The sequence below is a fragment of the Lynx rufus genome, unplaced genomic scaffold, assembly GCF_022079265.1.
Source record: "Lynx rufus isolate CCGP_SWC_20201006 ecotype Redwood Valley unplaced genomic scaffold, mLynRuf1.p SCAF_19, whole genome shotgun sequence".
Lineage (NCBI taxonomy): Eukaryota > Metazoa > Chordata > Mammalia > Carnivora > Felidae > Lynx > Lynx rufus.
Window position 1 is genome coordinate 13,599,331 of NW_025814833.1, and position 21,737 is coordinate 13,621,067.

The 21,737-nt window shown below is 43.5% G+C and overlaps 1 protein-coding gene across 3 annotated transcripts in view; it reads left to right on the forward strand.

Annotated features, from left to right (window-relative positions):
• DOCK11 (dedicator of cytokinesis 11) overlaps positions 1–21,737 on the forward strand; it is a 199,123-nt gene that overhangs the window by 118,139 nt on the left and 59,247 nt on the right. For 2 of the 3 annotated variants that reach the window (XM_047081861.1, XM_047081863.1), the window contains 8 exons: positions 793–876; positions 1,721–1,832; positions 2,342–2,380; positions 4,023–4,201; positions 11,197–11,313; positions 13,387–13,462; positions 14,053–14,162; positions 16,192–16,303. In XM_047081861.1, the coding sequence (XP_046937817.1) occupies positions 793–876; positions 1,721–1,832; positions 2,342–2,380; positions 4,023–4,201; positions 11,197–11,313; positions 13,387–13,462; positions 14,053–14,162; positions 16,192–16,303 (829 nt within the window). The remainder of the gene's footprint in view (positions 1–792; positions 877–1,720; positions 1,833–2,341; positions 2,381–4,022; positions 4,202–11,196; positions 11,314–13,386; positions 13,463–14,052; positions 14,163–16,191; positions 16,304–21,737) is intronic. The other variant, XM_047081862.1, reaches the window with a different exon arrangement.

Here is a 21,737-nt window from a genome sequence, read left to right on the forward strand (position 1 = left end):
CTTCCGCTTAGCGTAATACATTCTAGTTCCACCCACGTCATTGCAAATGGCAAGATTTCATTCATTTTTATAGTTGAGTGATATTCCATTGTATATAGATACCACATCTTCTTTATCCATTCATCCACCCGTCGATGGTCATTTGGGCTCTTTCCATATGTTGGCTATTGTCGATAGTGCTGCTATAAACATGGGGGTGCATGTGCCCCTTCAAAACAGCACACCTGTATCCCTTGGATAAATACCTAGTTAGTGCAATTGCTGGGTCGTAGGGTGGTTCTATTTTTAGTTTTTTGAGGACCCTCCATACTGTTTTCCAGAGTGGCTGCACCAGTTTGCATTCCCACCAGCAGTGCAAAAGGGTTCCTCTTTCTCCACAGAGGAAGGATGTTTTAATAGGCCAAGACTTCACGGAACACAGAGAGAACCTTCTCTTTGGGTCTGAAATGTTTACATAGCCAAACCCCACTTTTCGTCGCTAGCTGACCACCGTATACTTCACTTAGAGCTTTTCAGATTGACCAAAATGAGTCCCTGTAGCTCAATAGATTACATATATATGTGTATGTATATATGCATACGTATTTGTGTGTATACATGCATATATATGTATATAAAGATATATGCATTTGTGCATGTATGTATGTGTACATATATACACATATATGGAAATACTTACATATATAAGAAAATTGTACAGTTGGGACCCAATTCCAACAATCAATCACTTGCCTTTTATCATGACAGACTTCTAGAATTATGTCACTGTTCATTTTGTTTTGGTTTCTATAGCGCTGTTTGACACTAATGGATAGAGGATTTGTTTTCAATTTGATAAATGACTATATATCTGGATTCAGCCCCAAAGATCCTAAGGTAAGTTATAAGGATGTATAACAGCTGTCAGACATTAGAGCTTGAGACCAAGAGTGACATTTATTTTCTGGAGGGTTTGGAACTGCTGTCTTTGTTTTTGTACTTTGCGGATATCTGTACCTCAACGCAGGGGATATTGGATGGTGTTTTGGGAGTCCCCAAGACCACCCACACGCTCAGTGGTTAACTAGAAAGACTCATGGGACTCAACATATACTTAGGGCGGTCTTAGTCACGGCTGACCTTCATTAGAGTGACGCAGTAAGGCTGCTTAGCTGGAACAGTAAGATCAAAACCCAAGTGGAGTCCTTGGCAATTCTCATGCAGGCTTCCCCGAGTGCCTTCCCTCCTGTGAAGGTCACACGGAGTCTCTCCAGCCCTGAAAACGCAGCCGCGTGCGTGCCACATTTCTGTTCAGGGAAGCCCAGTTGAGACTGGGAGTTCGAGTTTTTTTTCTTGGGGGCTGGTCATATATTGGAGACTGGTCAACCTTCCAGAGTCAGGAAAGGAAAAGAAAGCAATAAATCACATTGTTTGTACAAATAGAGCAGGCTGGCAGAGAAGGCACGACCTTATCATGTAGGGAGCATTTCAAAATCCAATTTCCCAAATGCCAGCCTGCAACCAACCTTGCAAGCAGGCATTATTTATTTATTTATTTATTTTTTTTTTAAGGAGAGCAGCCTTGGGCCTGCTGTGTTAACTCTTTCCTACGTAGGCCACATCTGAAGGTATACTTAAACCACCGAACACTTCCGTTTTGGAAACTAACGCTCTGTGTTTCGTTATTAAAATAGTACGTGTCGACTAAACAGGAGTTCGTGTATAATTTCTTTCCCTTTAGGTTCTGGCTGAATACAAGTTTGAATTTTTGCAAACAATTTGCAACCATGAGCATTACATTCCTCTGAATTTGCCAATGGCATTTGCCAAACCGAAACTCCAGCGAGTGCAAGGTACGTGTTTGCATTTTCCATCACTTGAGAACGTGTTTTTCTTTTCTTTTCTTTTTTTTTTCTTTTTTTTTTTCTTTTTTGGCTAGTGCTAGCATAGTGTAATGTTTTCTAGGTAAACCTGTGAATTTAAAGGTAACGTCAGGATTGTTAGCTACGTGAGGATATGTTCATTTACAGTATCTGCATTTTCTTCATAGCGTCAGTGATAGTATTCATAGTGTGGAGAGATCAGGTGTATTACATAGATCGCTGCTTAAACAGAGATGTCAGATACTAGTCAAATTGCTTTCTGTAGTAGTGTTTGGACTCTTAAATGAGACTAAATTAAGAAAAAAAAACATATGAATGCATTTCCACTGCAAGGAACGTATAAAGGCAGAGTGGAATAGTAATATGTATGTATTAAATGTTATCTCCGTTGCTAGTTTTATTGAATGCTTTGTTGTGTAGCACAATTCTTATGTTACTATGTTTTTTATTTGTCCCTTTTCTTTTCATATATTAATTAGATTTTTTTTCATTTGCGGTGGACCGTTTGACTTCAGTAGGTAGGTTTAACTCGGTTCACTCTAAAGTAGTTAACTGTCTTGAAAAACCATTGATTTGATGAATGGCTTAAGATGGACGGGGGGGCGGCCTTGTTTGCTTATTCACATTCTCCCTAGCCACACACAGTGAGGCTTTAAGCTAACGTACTTAGAAAACCTAGGAGGTGGTGTATGAGGCAGTATATTTGTTTCCTCTTAAAATAAGCTTGAACACCGATTGCTTGCAAACAAGCTCCTGCTCAAGCCAGCAAGGGGACCGGAGGGTGTATCTATTCTTTGAGCCAGTACCCTCTGTCCCAGGCTTCCCTCCCTCCTCTCCGACCCTGTCTAATGACTGCTTGGTGACAGTTTTGAAGGCGTGGATGAAACTACCTGATTGGATTTATTCAAAGCACTGAAGTGAAAAACCTACTGCCGTTGCAAAATCTCCCCACATAAAGCCCCCCCCCCCCCCGCCTGCTCAGTTATTCTTGGCCCTCGTGCGTAGAAAGTGGTGGGGGTTCACAAAAGAGGGTGACCAATGGCAAGAAGACAATCAGCTGCCTTGGTCTCCAGGGGAGTAGCTGCTGAGCAGTGGTTTCAGTCATTGAATTCTAGCCAGCGTAAATGAAGGCAACATATTTAAGAAACCAAGCATCCCCGTTCAACCACTCCCGTGTTAGATTCTGAGCATGTGTGGCTCGAATACTTCCCCGTGATTTATTGGTAGCTATGAGGAAGTCCGAGAACAGAAGGGGTGGACAGATCATCAGGATTTAGGATTGAATCTGACTACTCACAGCACTTACTATGTCCTAACTGAATACATAGCATTATATTAACTGCTAAAGAGGAGGCCAAAAAGAAAAAAAAAAAAAATAGAAAACCTATCCTTCAGCTTTATGGCCTCATTCAATTCAAGGGTAGGGTAGAGGAGAGGAAATACAGATTGTAAAAGTCTACCGTAGAAATTGCTAAACTTGATCACGATCCCTTGTGAGTAGTTATAAGGCAAGTCCCAACCAAGATATGGGCAGCGGGGATTTAAAATGGACTGAGGTCCAAAAGGGAGCGAAAGACCTAGTTCGAAGTGATTTTATGAAATCAAAGGTCTGTATTTGCTGATGAAGGGGGGTTGACATGCGTCCAGGCCGGGATGGAACATCTACTAGAATAGTCGATAGTTAATCCCATTAGAACGATTCAGTTGTCTTTGCCTTCTTTTTCCTACTTTTGACAAGTGTAAACAGATCAGTAATTCAAGCATTGTTGTATGGAATCGGTCCAATTTGTAGTTGTAACTAAAGCTCTTCAGATCAAAAGAAATGTGTTAAGACATTGCCAAATATAGTATTCTTTCATTCTGGGTTCTATCTTAAGATTCCTAAGAGTTCAACAGAATGTAGGACAAAGAAATCTAGGGACTCTCTTACCCACTGACGTGATCATTAAGGCTATCACATACCCTAATTATGAGTGCGCCTGTCTTGTAAAAATTTTGCATGCTCCTTCTGTATGACAAAAGAATTGTTCACGTTTGTTAATGGCAAAATGATAGCTCTTGCGAGCATGACCACGTGTTTGCTAAGTAATAAACGCAGTATTTTAATGTTAAAGTAATTACTGTTTTTGTAAACGGGCTTTAAATTTCATTGTACTGCAGATTCAAATCTTGAATACAGTTTATCAGATGAATATTGCAAGCATCACTTCTTGGTCGGTTTACTTCTGAGGGAAACCTCCATTGCTCTGCAAGACAATTACGAGATCAGATATACAGCTATCTCTGTCATAAAGAATCTTTTGATAAAACATGCATTTGACACTAGATACCAGCACAAGGTAAGGATGTCCGTATAATCAGTATCGCATTAGTCAATTTCTGCCGAGATAATTACATTAAAGATGGAGTCTTCAGTAAGGAACGTAATATGAGCATTGGCGAACTTACTTTTGTAAGTAAGATTTGTCTCAGTATGGTTAGGTTTTAAAAATACTGTTCATTAGGAGGTTGCCTGGCTGGCTCAGTCAGTAAACCATGCCACTCTTGATCTCAGGCTTTTGAGTTCAATCCCCACATTGGTGTGTGGGTCCTCCTTTTTTTGTTCTGTCTTTAATTTTTTAATGTTTGTTTAGTTTTGAGAGAGAGAGAGAGAGACAGAGACAGAGCGTGAACGGGAGAGGGGCAGAGAGAGGGAGACCCAGAATCCGAAGCAGGCTCCAGGCTCTGAGCTGTCAGCACAGAGCCCTACGCGGGGCTCGAACTCACAGACCGCAAGATCATGACCTGAGCCGAAGTCGGATGCCGAACCAATTGAGCCACCCAGGGGGGCGTGGAGCCTACTGCAAAAAATAAATACATAAAAATAAAATAAAGTACCGTTCAGTTAACTATTGGAGAAAAACATTGGTTTCTCAAATCGTGTATAAAGAACAACATAACTGCTTCATGAACAACATAACTGCTTATGATTGGTACATAAACTAATGATTTTTAAAAAATCATACACGGTTATGGCCACGTGCGTTCTTTCAAATATATAACTTAATATATGTGCTCAAGTCGGTTATATTATGGATTAAATGATTAGTAGTAAGACATGTTAACTATGTCAAATATGAAGTATGGACAATGAAGATTTTTCTTACTGAAAAAATGTGGATGTGGCTATAAACCTTATATATACATTACACCTTGTCTATGTGTGAAGGCCATAGCTGTAGTTGCTGTTGGCTGTACCTTTAACAAGTATTCTCCGCTCTTATTACCATTAAACCCTATGGGCTTAAAAAAGTAGGTTGCAGGGGTGCCTGGGTGGCTCAGTCGCTTAAGTGTCCGACTTCGGCTCAGGTCATGATCTCGCAGTCTGTGAGTTCGAGCCCCGCCTCGGGTTCTGTGTTGACGGCTCACAGCCTGGAGCCTGCTTCGGCTTCTGTCTCTCCCTCTCATGCTCTGTCTCTCTTCCTCAGAAATAAATAAACATTAAAAGACATTTTTTCTTAAGTAGAGTGTGAACTCTATGGATTTAGAGTGACCTAACTTACATACCTGGAATCAAATGCCTCAAGGTAACATCCTACTGTTCCGTGATTGATAATTTGTCCCACTGCCATTTTCAATGATGGAGCTAGAATGTATTATGCTAAGCTAAATAAGTCAATGAGAGAAAGACAAATACTATATGATTTTACTCACATGTGGAATTTAAGATCAAAACAGATGAACATAGGGGAAGAGGGGGGGAAGAGAAGAGAGGGAAACAAACCACAAGAGGTTCTTAACGATAGAGAACAAACCGACGGTTGACGTAGGGAGGTGAGTGGGGGATGGGCTAAATGGGTGATAGGTATTAAGGGAGGGCACTCGTTGTGATGAGCCCTGGGTGTTGTATGGAAGCGGTGAAACACTGAATTCAAGTCCTGAAACCAATATTGCAGCGTATGTCAACTAATGAGAATTTGAATAAAATTAAATAAATAAGTAAAAATTAAAAAAAAAAAACATTTTTTTAAATAAAAAAATAACGTGTCCCTTTGTTTTCACGTTCAAATACAAATAAAAGTTAGGAAATCATTTATTATTATAATCACTTTGGAATGCTGCCTCGGAGATAGGGCTTATTCTTTTTCTACAGTATTCCCATTTGTTCTTAATAAACAGAAAATGCCTGGGGCGCCTGGGCGGCTCGGTCAGTTCAGCGTGCGACTCTTGATCTTGGCTCAGGTCACTGTCTCACAGTTCGTGAGTTCCAGCCCCATATCTGCGCCATCAGCACAGAGCCTGCTTGGGATTCTGTCTCTCCTTCTCTCTGCCCCTCCCCCGCTTGTGCATGCGCTTGCTTGTTCGGTCTCGCTCTCAAAATGAATAAACTGAAAAAAATAAGTAAATAACAGAAAATGCCTGCCGGCTCCGTTCCGCTTATACTTCTTTAATTACAAAGGTTTTTTTTTGTTTGTTTGTTTCCTATCGATTTTGCTAATTCTCTTTATGTGATTCTATCTGAAAGTAAATTTAAACTCAGCTTTAGATTCTATCTTAAAGTAGGTTTAAACTCGGCTTTAAGATGTGGTTTGTTACTGCGGTTTACGTTGGTTTGGGGCACCTTATAGCTATATAGTAACATCTGCCCACTTAGTGCGCTTCACTCCATTTTGTGCCATTTTCTTTTTTCGTGAATGTTGATGGTGACGTCACGCGAGTTAACCAGTAGAATGCATCTAAACGGACAGATCTCTCAAACGTCAGCCATTCCACCCAGACTTTGTCAAGCCTTTAAAACTGCCAGTTACCCCCGCTGCTGATGCCTAGTAGTACAGAAGAGAATCTTGTGCAGTGTGGAAGAAAAGGTCTTTAGCCATGATTTCAAAGGATTCGCGGGAAAAGTACAAGATGAACTTCCCCTCCCAGGAGCAGGAAGCTGTGTCATATTTACCCCTACCTCTTCAGATGAAAGTGAAGGAACATGGGATATCACTTGTGTCTTACCTCGACGTGGGATTTTAAATACTCTCTGTCACCTATTTGGACATTATTTCCTTTTTAAAATTCTGAGAACAGTATACGTACACACATACACACGTAACTATTGTTACCTGTAAGTAAGTTCAGCACTATGCCCCTTTGAGTATTTGAGGTTTTGGAGGAGGGGAAAGGTTGAAATGCTAAGCTCATTACCCTTTCAGGAGCTTCTAAAGCCCTCTTCTCTGTGTTCAAAGGCTTTAAACAGCTATTAAAAGACTATGAAATCCTCTCCAGTAGAACTTTGCTTCATGGGCCTGGTTAGCCAAAGCTTCAGTTCCTTTCTCTGTTGGGTCCAAAGAATTCACGGGTGGCCTGAGTCAGGGGTCATTTGTCAAAGACATTCAAGTAAAACGTATTCACCATTAATGATGATGCCAAGGTGAAGATAGAGGGGGAAGCGTTAGGCTCCCATAATTTTTTTAAATGTGTGTGTGTGTGTGTGTGTGTGTGTGTGTGTGTGTGTGTGTGTTTCAAGAGAGAGAGTGTGAGCAGAGAGAGAGAGAGAGTCCCAAGCAGGCTCTGCTCTGTCAGCACAGAGCCTGACGTGGGGCTTGATCTCATGGACCTCGAGATCATGACCTGAGCCAAAATGAAGAGTCAGATGCTCAACCAAATGAGCCACCCAGGCGCCCGTAGGCTCCCATAATTTGGGGGGGGGGTCTCCCAAAGTGAGCCCGAATAAATACGCAGTCAAGGAAAAAAAAATGCTTCCAACGGAAAGGCTGCTTTGAGGTCCCCTTGTCATACTTGCTACTCCTCTTCCTCTCCTCCAGTGAAATTTTCAAGATGTCACTGGTCCCTATTCTGTGATACTCGTAAACGGCGTTGGGAGATCTGCTAACTTGTTATAATTACTACGAGACCTCTTTCCTACTCAGAACAAAAACGTCCAATGATTGACGTTTGTATCTGTTCCTGTACCCACTGCAAATGATGCTGACACCTAAGAGGATTGCAGTGCCTACCTGAGCTGTGGGCAGATTGTTTTGCTGTACTCCCTCCTCCCCCGCCCCCCCCCCACCTTTTTTTAAGTAATCAATGTACATGGTTAAAAAAATCAAAATGCTTCTCTCCATTCCTTATCCCCACGCCCCAGTTCATCTCTCCAGCAGTAGCTACTGTTGCCAGTTTTATCTACATAGTTCTACTTTGTGCATGCACAGGCATATATGTATATGTATATATGTGTGTATGTATAATTGGAAGCCATTATGCGTTTTTCTGTTTTTATTTAATAATACATCCTGAAGAGTCTTAAAAAACCTGCATATTATTCCACCACATGGATGGATATACCTTATTTTATTTATTTTTTAAGTAGGCTCCACACCCAACGTGGGCCTTGAACTCACAACCCCGAGATCAGGAGTCTCACTTTCCACCAACTGAGCCAGCCAAGCGCCCCTGGATAACACCTTACTTTAAACCATCTTCTAGTGCTTGATTCTTAGGTTGTTTTTTTTTGTCTTTTGTGCGGGCAAGGCTTAATATGTTTTACACTGACTGTACGTTTCCCTGTGTTCCTGTTCCCCTGAGAGAATTGTAATTATCTCCTTCCCTAGTGATCACTCACTATCCAACCAAAGTGGACTCGCATCTAGAAGCTATAATAATAGCAGCTGAAATTTACTGAGGACTTGCTGCATGTCAGACAGTGTGTTAAATACCTCATGAATTAATATTATTATCCCCATTTTACCAAAGAGAAAACTGTGGTTCAGTGACTTGATCACAGCCTAGGAACAGGAGACCTGGAATTCACATCTGTCTAAAATCCACAGTCTGGGGCCCCCTGGGTGGCTCAGTCAGTTAAGTGTCCAACTTCGACTCAGGTCACGATCTCATGGTTCTTGAGTTCAAGCCCCGCATCGGGCCCTGTGCTGACAGCCCAGAGCCTGGAGCCTGCTTCTGATTCTGTGTCTCCCTCTCTCTCTCTGCCCCTCCCCTGCTGGCGCTCTGTCTCTGTCTCTGTCTCTCTCTCTCTCTCAAAAATAAACAATAGAACATTTAAAAAATGTTAAATCCACAATCTATGCTCTTAGCCACTAGACCGTACTACCTGTCAGATCCAAAGTGGGACACTGAAAAACTAGAGAACTGCCAAAAAAAGAGTGATCATGATGGTGAAAAATCTTGAGACCAAAGTTATGTGAAGAATGAAGGAGGGGCGCCTGGATGGCTCCTCAGTCAGTCAAGCATCTGACTTCAGCTCAGGTCATGATCTCCCGGTTCGTGATTTCGAGCACCCTTGTCAGGCTCTGTGCTGACAGGGCAGAACCTGCTTAGGATTCTCTCTCTCTCTCTCTCTCTCTCTCTCTCTCTCTCTCTCCCTCCCCCCTTTCTCTCTCCAAATAAAAAGAAAAAACTTAATAAAAAAGTAATAAAGGAAAGTTACTAGGGCCATTTGGCCATGCCAAGGATGAACAAAATGATTTCGGGGTAACAGTCTTTTTTTTTTTTTTTTTCAACGTTTATTTATTTTTGGGACAGAGAGAGAGACAGAGCATGAACGGGGGAGGGGCAGAGAGAGAGGGAGACACAGAATCGGAAACAGGCTCCAGGCTCCGAGCCATCAGCCCAGAGCCCGACGCGGGGCTCGAACTCACGGACCGCGAGATCGTGACCTGGCTGAAGTCGGACGCTTAACCGACTGCGCCACCCAGGCGCCCCTGGGGTAACAGTCTTTAAATACTTAGAGAGTTGCCATGTAAGAGTGGAAGCATCCTTACTCTTTGTCGCTCCAAAGGGCAGAGCTATACCTACCGGGTAGAACTTACAAGGACTAAATCAGCTAAACGGCCTTTCTGACAGAAGCCAGGAAGAGGCTGGCGTGTTTAAGGAGAAGTGTAAAAGTTAACCATTTGTCAGGGATGCGGGTAAGGGCCGTTCCTGTCTTGGACTGCACTTGGACTAGATCATTGGTTCTCAAACCTCCGTGCACATCAGCATGGTCTGGGACAGGTTCCCAGAAATAATGAACAATATGCAACATTGTTCAAACTCAAGGAACCATGAGATACTGTTACTCTGTATTCCGCAGGTTGACTACTGAGCCCTCGAGGCCTTACCTAAGTCTCCGGACAGACGTCCCAAAGTCATGAAATGCGGAGGGCAACTTTTATGCCGTTGCAACCACGGTTTTTGCTGACTTGAGTACATCTTGGATGAGGAATGTCTAGAGCTGAGAAAAGCAGTAAATACATTTTCATAAGAGGGGCGCCTGGGTGGCTCAGCCGGTCAAGCGTCTGACTTTGACTCAGGTCATGATCTCGTGGTTCGTGGGTTCGAGCCCCACATTGTGCTGTCCCCTCTCAGCAAAGAGCCCACTTCAGGTCCTCTGTCTCCCTCTCTCTCTGTCCCTCCCCAGCTCAAACGCGTGTGTTATCTCTGTTAAAAATAAACATTTATAAAAAATATATATTTTTATAAGAGGTACCACATTAAGACTACTAGTGGCCTGTGGATAAATAAATATATTTATTTACAAATATATTAATCTCCCAAGTCTTCCAATTGACTCAAGAGGCCAAGATCACATTATATATGTATTTTAATGTGTATTTATTTTTGAGAGAGAGATGGAACATGAGTGGGGAAGGGGCCAAGAGAGAGGGAGACACAGAATCCGAAGTAGGCTCCAGGCTCTGAGCTGTCAGCACAGAGCCCGACGTGGGGCTCGAACTCATGAACTTCGAGATCATGGCCTGAGCTGAAGTTGGATGCTTAACCGACTCAGCCACCCAGGCACCCCCAAGATCACATTATCTTCATTGCTTTGATCAAAACAAAACAAAAAAAAAAACGTTTCTTTAAGGAATAGAGTAACTCACTATTTTTCACTTCTTCTGTTTGTTCATCCATTCAGCTTAACGTGTATTGACCATCTTTTCATGTGGCCAGGCACTGGGGTTGAAGCAGTGAACGAGACAGGCACAATCCCTGTGCTCATGTAGACTCAGCCCTCCCCAGCTTCAGATTCTGTGCCTCCCTCTCTCTCTCTGCCTCTCCCCCGCTCAGGCTCTGTCTCTCTCATAAATAAACATAAAAGCAATTTTTAAAGAATAAACTTTTGCCCTGTACTTTATGTAGTTACGTTTGAAGGAGGTGATTTGACTCTGTATCATGTGTAAATCCAAATACCAAGAAAGTTCGGCGGTAGTTAGTTTTGAGACCGTGAGTACAAACAGACTCCTGCTTCCCTAATTTGTTGAGGATATTAGCCCCCTTTGAGCCTTAAAACTGATAGACGGGGCCAACTTTATTTGTGATGTATGCATATTGCCTGCCTACTAAGCTTTTGGTCATTCTTTTCCAGAACCAACAAGCCAAAATAGCACAGTTGTACCTCCCGTTTGTTGGACTGCTCTTGGAAAATATACAGCGATTAGCTGGTCGAGACACTATGTACCCTTGTGCAGCCGTGCCCAGTTCTGTAAGTAGCAATGTGTTCCCGCTGATGTTTTATCCTGTTTTATTGAATGCGTTTAGAATTGGGGTCCTGTGCTCTGTGGTCTCTGTCTTCATCATCCCTTTTCATTCCATTTTTTGACTTCTGCATACTTTTTTTCTAGAGCAGCGCTCAAACTTTAACGTGCCTACGATCACCTGGGGGATTTGTTATAACAGAGATTCTAATTCAGTAGGCCTGGGGTGGCGTTTGAGGCTGTGTATTTCTAAGACCCTTTTGGCTGCCTCTGGCCTAAGGACCCCACTTTTTTTTTTTAATTTTTTTTTTGACGTTTATTGATTTTAGAGACAGAACATGAACGGGGGAGGGGCAGAGAGAGAGGGAGACGCAGAATCAGAAGCAGGCTCCAGGCTCCGAGCCGTCAGCCCAGAGCCCGATGCGGGGCTCGAACTCATGGACCGCGAGATCGTGACCTGAGCTGAAGTCGGACGCTCAACCGACTGAGCCACCCAGGCGCCCCTCAAGGACCCCACTTTGAGTAACAAGGTCCCAGAGAGTACCAGGAATCCCTTGTACCCAGTGTTGGTTGTTAAGATTTGTTATTTGCCTTCATATATTTATTCAACTGGAAAACTGAATGAAAAGGTTCCTCCTTTCCCAAATGTTAGGCACCAGGGGTTAAACCATATTCCTTTGCTTCTCCCTTCCCAGGACAGCCTTCCTTCGTTTCTTCTTGATGAGCTGCTGTTTGCTCAGCCCAATTGGTCTGTGCTTTTTCTCCCTTTAGAATCTTAGCATTAAAAGGAACTTTGGAGGGTGGTCAGTCTCCCATTTGGCAAAAGAACGTTTTACCATTGTGATAATTAAAACTGTCCTTCTCACGTTAGGCCTGAAAGGTTCTCTGATCTACTTGTCCTGGTTTTGCATTCTTAGAGTTACGTAGAACACATCTATTCCCACCTCCACATGATACCCCTTACACAAGTGCCTTCTAAGTTTTTCTCCAGGCCAGATATCTCCACTTCATCACGTGTCATTCTAAAACCCTTTACAATCTTGGTTACACGTTTCTGGATATGCTCCATTTTACTGATCACCCTATTAAAATGTGGTGCTCAGGGGCGCCTGGGTGGGTCAGTTGGTCGAGCGTCCAACTCCTGATTTCGGCTCAGGTCACGATCTCGCGGTTCGTGGGATCGAGCCCCGCATCAGGCTGTGCGCTGACAGTGTGGAGCCTACTTGGGATTCTCTCTCTCCCTCTCTCTCTGCCCGTCCCCTGTACGCACTCTTTCTCTCTCTCCCTCAAAGATAAATAAACTTCGGGTAAATAAATAAATAAATAAATAAATAAAATGTAGTACCCAGAACTGTCCGCTTTTTAGCCATTAAGTCCTACCCTGTCCCCGCTCCGTGTTCCACAATGGCCCAAGATGACCCTCACGCTTTCAGTAGCCGTGTCATTTTGTTCGGTGGCAGGTTAAACCGTGTCCTTCACAGCTGCCTTTGGAAACCACCCCGATCAAATGTCCTAGTCGCTTTGTCAAGCCGGCCTTGGGTTCCTGAGAAAGCTGCTCGTGAGCCTCCCCGATGGCTTGATTACCTATAGCTTATTGCGGAAATGGGCTCCGTGCAGGTGCCACGTTTCGGTGCCTGGGTTCCAGGCTGCTCTCTTCACAAACGCAGTAACTCCTGCCCAAGCTCACGCCACAACGTCGGACAGTGATGTTGGGAAATATTTTACTTCTCTCTTCTTTTCTTCTGTGGCTCAAGCTCACCTAGGGCTTCCGGTCACTCCCGCCCTGCCAGCATCGCCCCTGGTACCAAGGAAGAGAACTGAACCGAGACCAGACTGCAGTCAGTTATAGCTTTTACCAGCCACCCAGAGTTCAAGTACCCGGCCAGAGGCCACACTGGCCACAGTATGCTAGTGTCCCATTTTAAAGAGGTGTCCCCTAAATACCAATAGCGATACCTGACTCGGACTTCCACAGTGAGCTTTGTTTCAAGAAGGGTCCCATCTCCTTCTGTTCATTCCGATTTCTCTCCTCCTCGTGGGCACGTTTGTTTAAATGACCTAGTTCTCACGCTGTGTTACAGGCATCCAGGGATGAGTTCGCCTGCGGCTTCACTTCACCTACAAATAGAGGGAGTCTGACCGCTGACAAAGACACGGGTACTTCAGTCCTTTAAAGATGATACATCGCATGGCTGTTTAGAAATGCACCCTGTGCTTCTCTGGGGTGGTTTTTTTTTTGGGGGGGGGATATTTCATAATAAAAACTATACATAGCATGATCTCTACTGAAGTTTAATTCAAATCTGACTCACACTGGCGGCCACTCTTTTTGTTTAAGTTTCCTTATCTCAGCTTGTTGAAAATGGAGCTTTGGGAGACTGACAGAAGAGGGGATAATGAGAAAAACACTGCCTTCCAATCCTCTTATCTGTCTCCAGGCTGGGACAAGACAGTTCCCTTTTCTGGGCCCAAGTCTCCTTATCCGTAAAATTATCTCTAAAATTGTGTGGCTTTCATTTATTACTTGCAAGGAACTTCTTGTAGCTTCATACATAGTAAAGTATTTCAAGAGGTAAAGAAAAATGTTAGGCTTAGGGCATTTTGATACAATATAGAAATTTTACCTTTTAGATGACCAAGATCTATTCCCTAACATCTATCTTTATTTTAATTAACCAAGTACTTACTTTTAAAAATGTTTTTTGACCGTTCTTCCTGTTGGTGATAAGGACTCTGCTTTTTTCCAGCTTATGGGGCTTTTCAAAATGGACATGGGATTAAGAGGGAAGATTCAAGAGGTTCCCTCATCCCGGAAGGAGTAACAGGACTTCCAGATCAGAGCGGAACTGTTGAAAACGTAAGAACCTAAATATATGGGATAACCCTAGTAATACGTTAGGCGACGACAGTCTTTCTTTTTATGTAAGTAAAAGGCTTTCGACTCTCCTGTAGTCCATCCTGGACCTGTGAAAAGCATCCCATAATAATTCTTGGACGTTGTGGTGGTTCCTTCCTATCGTGGCAGCTGCTACTTGGATATTTAAAACTGTTTATGGAGGAGAAGGCATTCATCATTAAGAGTTCTGACTTGGAATACCTCCTTGAATCCTCACACACTGTAACCTGTTCTAGATAGGGCAGGTTCAGGTTTAAAATATCGAATGCACCTTGTCATTTCAATCCCTTCCTGGCAGGGTTAATTCAGCCTTTCGTGCTTTCGTGGTAGAGTCGTTAACATGGGAGCAAAACAGATTAGGTCCTCAAATTGATGATCTCAGTGTCCCAGCATCACTTAATCAGAATACAGTCTCTAACATTAAAGTTTGGGATATGTCTGCCTTGAACCAGAAGAAACCTCATTTTAGACCAATACAGCCTTGTCACACTGCTATGTAAGATCGTAGAATCATATAAAATTAGGGTTAGAATAAATTCCAGGGCGCCTGGGTGGCTCAGTCGGTTAAGCGTCCGACTTCAGCTCAGGTCATGATCCCGTGGTTCGTGGGTTCGAGCCCCATGTCGGGCTGTGTGCGGACAGCTCAGAGCCTGGAGCCTGCTTTGGATTCTATGTCTCCCTCTCTCTGCTCCTCCCCCACTCACGCTCTGTCTCTCTGTCTCAAAAATAAATGAACATTAAAAATAAAATGAAAAAAATAATAATAAATTCCAACTCAATTTACAAATGAAAGCTGGGGTCGTGACACAGCTGTGGCAGGCCAGATCTGAACCCGGGTTTTCTGATGCGAGCAATGTTTCTCCTATACCACGGCATTCTTGGTGGGCATCAGAATAACCTGGGGGGCTTAATAAAAACAGATGGCCGGGCCCCACCCCCAGAATTTCTGATTCAGCCTGGGATGGGGCCTGCCAATTTGTACTTCTAAGTTGCCAGGTGATGCTGATGCCGCTGGCTGGGAACCCACCCCTTGAGAACCACTGGAATATACTTCCTTGAGCCTTGGGGTAAATAGTACTTTATTCACAAAGGTTCCCATTTCACGTCATTTAGAATTATGTCAACAGGCGCTGTCACAGGTAAGGCAGATAAAGGACAAAGAGGTTAAAGAGACTTGTGAATAATCTTTGGATTATTAATATTCTTCTTCATATAAATCCCCGAACAAGTCAGATCTTGTCATGCTTAACAACTGATATTTTAACAAAAGTCATTAAATAATAGGAACATCGCTACTCTGTAGAAGTTCTAGTTTTGAAGCAGCACTGGGTTCTCCTTGGTGTCATTATCGTGTATTATTAGCTCTTTTTTAAAACTAGAGGTTTCCTGGCCTATTATTTGTAGGGTGGGTTTTAAGAAACTCTGAAAGATTCAAATGAAAGCGTTTCTATGCTTCCATATACCTTAGTTAAGTTCCTCCATGCAAAAGCTGTTTTTCCTGGAAAAAGCCACATCTGATTATTTAAATGTTTTTACTACTGCTAAAACCCACAGAACTTCTCGGAACAAAACAGGGTGTTCATGGCTATTCTGTTGGTGAAGACCGCAGGGTGATTTCTAGTGCTAATATTCTACGCAGTAGCAGCAAAGATTCGGCTCATGCACCTTCCAAGTATGATAAAAAAAAAAAAACAACCTGGGGGTTAGGTTTAGAATCTTCCCAAACAGGACTGCGGATACAAGCAGTTATTGAGTTGGGGTGCCTGGGTGGCTGAGTCGGTTGAGCCATGATCTCACAGTCGTGAGATCGAGCCCTGCGTCAGGCTGAGAATCTGCTTAAGATTCTCTCCCTCTCCCCACCTCCCTCTGCTCTTCCTACCCCCTCCAAACAAACAAACAAAACCAAAAAGCCCGCAAATGGTTGAGTTCAAGGCTGTGGGAAACTACAGTACCGATATTGTTTCACAAAAGTCCTGTCTTTGTGTTGCAGACCCGACAGGGCTCTACAAGGAACAGCATATCCCAGTATAACCGACTGGATCCGTATGAAATCAGAAGCCTCTTAATGTGCTACCTGTATATAGTAAAAATGATTTCTGAAGGTGAGTTGCCAGCAGATTAAGCACGATCTCTCCTACCCACCCACCCTCCCAGGTTCGTGCAACGAATACTTGATCGTCATCGGTAGGCAGAATACACGCACCGTAGAAACACATCTTCGGAGACCCTGACCTTTACGTGTTGGCTGTATTTTTAATTTCACATAGGATCGTTTGGGCCATACGGGTTTGATTCTTTGAATTAATTTTTTTCAATTTCAAGTTTAATTTCTAAGATGAGACCATCGTTTTAGACGTGCTCAGCGTGTTTCTTCAGGCAGCACTTATAACGCATTAAATGACCGATGTAAACAGAAGGAAACCATAATAAGCGGAAGTCATATTTAATACTTTAGCTTTTATTTGACCCAGGATTTGGAACACAGAAGCAAACAAAAAGACAGGAGGGGGTTTTCCGAGGGGAACGAATGCCGGTGTTATCTTCACAGAACCGCTGTATCGCACTGGACCGTGTCGAGTTCTTTTTCAGCCTCCGTTTTGTTGTCCCTCGGTGTTCTGTTGTATTATTTGCTGGTATGACCAGTTCTTTATATGATAGGGTAACCAAAGGATTTTCATAAACTGCATGTCCTCTGGAAATAAAATCAGAAGGTTATCTTATTCCAAAATACCACGTTTATTTACACAATTCCTTCCCTTCTTCCTTTTCTCAGTATTTTTACTAAAAAACCTGTATGCAGGAATGAAGAACATAAAAGCACCTGGGTTCTGATTATTATTATATCTTACTTATTTTCTATTTTTTGCTTTATTCTTAGTCAATATTACTTTAAATCTTCTTTTATAATAACTTAGGATATAAAAACACGAAATAATTGGATAGCTACCTAGCCAGAGAGACATTACAAAATAACTAGAGGGGCGCCTGGGTGGCTCAGCTGGTGAAGCGTCCGACTTCAGCTCAGGTCATGATCTCACGGATGGTGAGTTTGAGCCCCGCGTCAGGCTCTGTGCCGGCAGCTCAGAGCCTGGAACCTGCTTCAGATTCTGTGTCTCCCTCTCCCACTCACACTCTGTCTGTCTGTCTCTCAAAACTGAACGCACATTAAAAAAATAAATAAAAAATAATAACTAGATATGGGGTACCTGGATGGCTCCAGTCTGTTAAGCATCTGGCTTCGACTCAGGTCACGATCTCACAGTCTGTGAATTCGAGCTCCACACAGGGCTCTCTGCTGTCAGCACGGCTCTCTGCTGAAGCTCTCTGCTTCAGATCCTCGGTTCCCCTCTCTGCCCCGCCCCTGCTCGCGTTCTCTCATGCTCAAAACATAAATAAATAAAGCATTAATAAAAATAGCTAGATATGGGGCACGGGCACCTGGGTGGCTCAATCGGTTAAGCATCGGACTTCGGTTCACGTTAGGATCTCACGGTTCATGAGTTTGAGCCCCGCATAGGGCTCTCGATGTCAGCACAGCGCCCACTTCGGATCCTCTGTCCTCTTCTCTATGCTCCTCCCCTACCTGCTCTCTCTCAAAATAGTTAAGTAAGTAAATAAGTAATCCTAAAAATAGCTAGATACTAATAACAAATACTAGAATATATTAATCAAATAGCAAAACAACTATAATCCTTAAGTTCTAAGACTATGTGATTTAGAATAAAAATCAAAGATTATACTGAGACTATATAGGATGTCTTCCCTTGTTTTGGTAAAGAAATCAATAAAGGGAGATCATTTTCAATGCTGGCGGTATTTCATTCTAAGAGATAATGGATCGGTTAAACAACTACAGCCACAGCTCCCTGTTTTTGTTGTCCTGCAAGGCAGAAAGTGGGCATGTGCGGATAGTGACTGCGGCTGTGTGCGGGGCTTCTGTTCAGGGTAATGACGATATTCTAACCCTGGGGGGATGGTTTTACATCTCTCTGAAAATACTATAAACTGTTGTCTTGTGCACTGTTTAAATGGGCCGTGTTATATGGCACACGAATTTTCTCAATAAATGTTTAAAAAAAAAAAAAAAGGCCCAAAATACACATGAAAAAAAAAAACCCACGACAACAGAAAAAAAAAAAAAAGAAAGAAAGAAAAGAAAAAAAAAAGAAAAAAAAAAAGTCGTTGAATACCACCCCAGCCCAGGGGAAGTAAGATGGGGGCAGGGGGAGGAAGAAAAGGAGGAGGGGGAGAGGTACTGATGACTGGTTCTTCTCTCCTCCACTCTGGTAGCCAGTGACAAGCTTCTGGCTGCCTTTTTAAAGTCATGGGTAAGACCATAACTGCTTTGTTTCTTGAGAACTTCATAGTTCTTGCTTCTCTTGTAAACGTTGACCATGCTTGTTGAAAATCTGTGGTCTTTGTTCGTTAGGTTTTTCTTTCCTCTGCTCTTGCTTTTTGATGTTTAAAAGCACATTCCTCATAACTCGTATACGGTCTGTGTCGTATCTCCTCTTTATCTCTTGTACGTGTAAAGTCCTATTCATCCTGTTCTGAAAAAAATCCGCTTCTGGATCTTTCTCAATGGATGTATCCTAGTTACGTTGTCTTGCCTGGTAAATATTTTAGTCAGTCTATGTACATTTAAGTGTTGAACTCTCACAAGTCCACACTCTTCAGGTCCTCTCTTGGCTTTCGATTCATAAACAGTAGCAACTTAAGTTCAACAAAAAAAGACAGTAGACCTCTACATTTTTATATGGAGGTCGAACACTTCTAAAGAATGAACGTCGTTCTCTCTTTGTGGCTGTATTTGATTTTGATTCACTGGCAGTAATTCACCGTTTTGATGTCTTAGTCATTTGCCCAACTTGTTTTGTTCTTGTTGTGCATATTATTTCCTGAGAGATGGAATCAGAGTCAGGGGTAAGAAATGGAATCAGAGTCACGGGTAGGAAACGGAATCAGAGTCAGGGGTAATCAGTTACACAGTCTGAAGTGACAAGAAAATTGTCCTCTTGTTAAAGAAAAACATTTTTCTTGAGAGGACGAGGGGAGGTTACTTCTCCCTTTTTTTGAACTGTACCCTGGCTTTTCTCTGTATTCTGATGCTTTGGGTATCATCTTGAGGCTTGTTGGCACCATACCCTGCACCTGTAGGTTCATTAGTGTTCTTCACAGTGAATCGTTCAGTGGATTGTTCATTGGAAGCTGTCTGGTTCCCGCCGTCTCTTACAGGAAACCCAGTGCGGCGTTGCACATCACTAGCCATTAATCTTCTTTTCCCACCACTTTTTCCGCCAGAGTCAACAAGAGGTACATTTAAAGGGGAATCTTCCTTTATCTCTATAAAAGAGGAAAAGATGCTACGTCTAGTATAAGTAGGCATATTTTCCTCTGAAGTTTCAGACACCAATTGAACAGGTGGGTTTTCTGAGGCAGAAGGACTGGAATGGGCCCAGAAGAAGTCCATCGGACTTTTGCACTTCTGTGTGAAGGTCCTGTGTGTTGAGATGTGTTTCCTTTTTGGCCGGCCGAACTTTTCTTCCTGATTGTCCGAACCCTCGTGAAATCCATACCCCTTTTGAACATTGGGTGTAGGTGTTAAAATTAAACTTTCAGGGGACTTCGGGTTGGCACTGCTCTTTAAGGTGGACTTACTGCCTTGAGAAGAAATCCTCTCAGGAGAGGTCTCTGGCACCTCAAAGAGGTCCTGACTGTAAAACGGGACCGGAAACTTCGAACTCTCTTGCGATTCCTTTTGAACTCCGGATTTCGGCTGGTCGGTATCTGATTCCTGTGTCAATCTCATGGGCAGATGCACCCGAGCTCCTTGACCAAACGCCCTGTCCGAAGGAACTGGCAGAGTCGCTTGAGTACAAGGAATTAAGTCATCGTCGCTACTGAGAGAAGCGTTACGCTGTTGCTCAGTCATTCTCAGTTTTGCAGAAAGCCTTTTGTTTTCTTCTCTTAAGTTATTCCTTTCTGCGGTAAGCTCTATAATAAAGTTAAGGTTTTGTTGCTGGATCCCATAAAACTCATGCTGCAGTGTGTTCCTGTAGGTCTCGTTTATTAAACAGCGCTCGCATTCTTTCGAGTTTAACTGATCTCGCAAGTCACGAATGGTGCTGTTGAGGACTTTCTGTTGCTCGGTCAGCTCTTTAATTTTGGCTATGGAGCCCGACCACCTTCTGTCAGCCAATCGCTCTTTCCTCAAACTGGCTAATTTTGCCTGTAAACGGCGTAGCTCTTTGTCATGGAGCTCTTTGAGCCTTAGCCAGGTCTTTTTAAATTCGTCAGACGACAGATCACATACACTAAGCTGTAATTTCTCTTTTCCCGAAGGTTTCTTGCCACCTCCCCTGTTTCCTCTCCCCGCGTTCCCTCCCTGCATCATGTCTCACCGATTTGGGATTTAGAAACGGTTGAGACGGGCCAACGGCTTGACAGCGCCTTCGCGGCCGCCCACAAAATGGCGGAGGGGCTGCTGGCTAGAACTAGGCCGCGGCACGAATGAGGCCTTCACCCGTTTTACAGACCTTCTCCGACGCTCTCTCGGGGCACAGGGCTGGCACAGGGGTGTCTCACGACTGGACAGAAAGTTCTGGTGTTCCGGTGGAAAGGGGGCACCAGACTTTCGGTGGGAAAATCTGGTGCACGGGAGCGGGAAGATGGCGCCTCCACGCTGCCCCTTTGAGGAGAGGCCGGAAGCCCAGTGGCTTCTGGGTTATCTGCGCTTCTGTGAGCGGAGACGCAACCAAACGCAGGAAGCGGGGGAGACCGGAAGTCACTGCTGGGATTATTTTTTTTTAAACAAATCTAATTTGACCTTATTTTAGCATTTTTATTCTTGAGGATCCGTGTTTTGTAATCACTGGAAACTGTCAATACTCATGGTCTTAAAAACAGTTGGAACTAAAGGCAAAATCCCTACGTTCCTCCCTCCTCCACCCCCCTCCCCATAGCCGACAGGGCCAAGTCTTCCATCCCTATCTTGCCCAGGTTGTAGCTGGGCTGGCAATTTTGTCGTTTGCCGCTTTGGCCACAACCTATACGATTTTTACGTTGAGAAGAAGAGCTAGGGCACTATTACAGCTGAGTAGCCTAGAAAAGGAATGGAGAGGGGCACCTGCCTGGCTCAGTGGTAGGTAGAGCTTTGCCACTCTTGATCTCTGGGTTGTGTTTCCAGCCCCACCTTGGGTGTAGGGATTACTTAAAAATAAAATCTAAAAAAAATAACAATAAAAAATAAAGGAGAGTTAAGTGGCGGCAGCCTTTCGTCTCCTCCTCCCCCTCTTCCCCCTCTTCCCCCTCTTCCCCCTCTTCCCCCTCTTCCCCCTCTTCCTCCTCCTCCTCCTCCTTCTTCTTCTTCTTCTTCTTCTTCTTCTTCTTCTTCTTCCCCTTCCCTTCCCCTTCCCCTTCCCCTTCCCCTCCCCCTTCCCCCCCTTTTTTTTAAATCTCCCTAAGTAGCTCTTTGGAAGTAAAGAAAGCAGGCCAAAAGAGAAGTATATGCGATAGGTTGTAGGGAGTTTTATATCT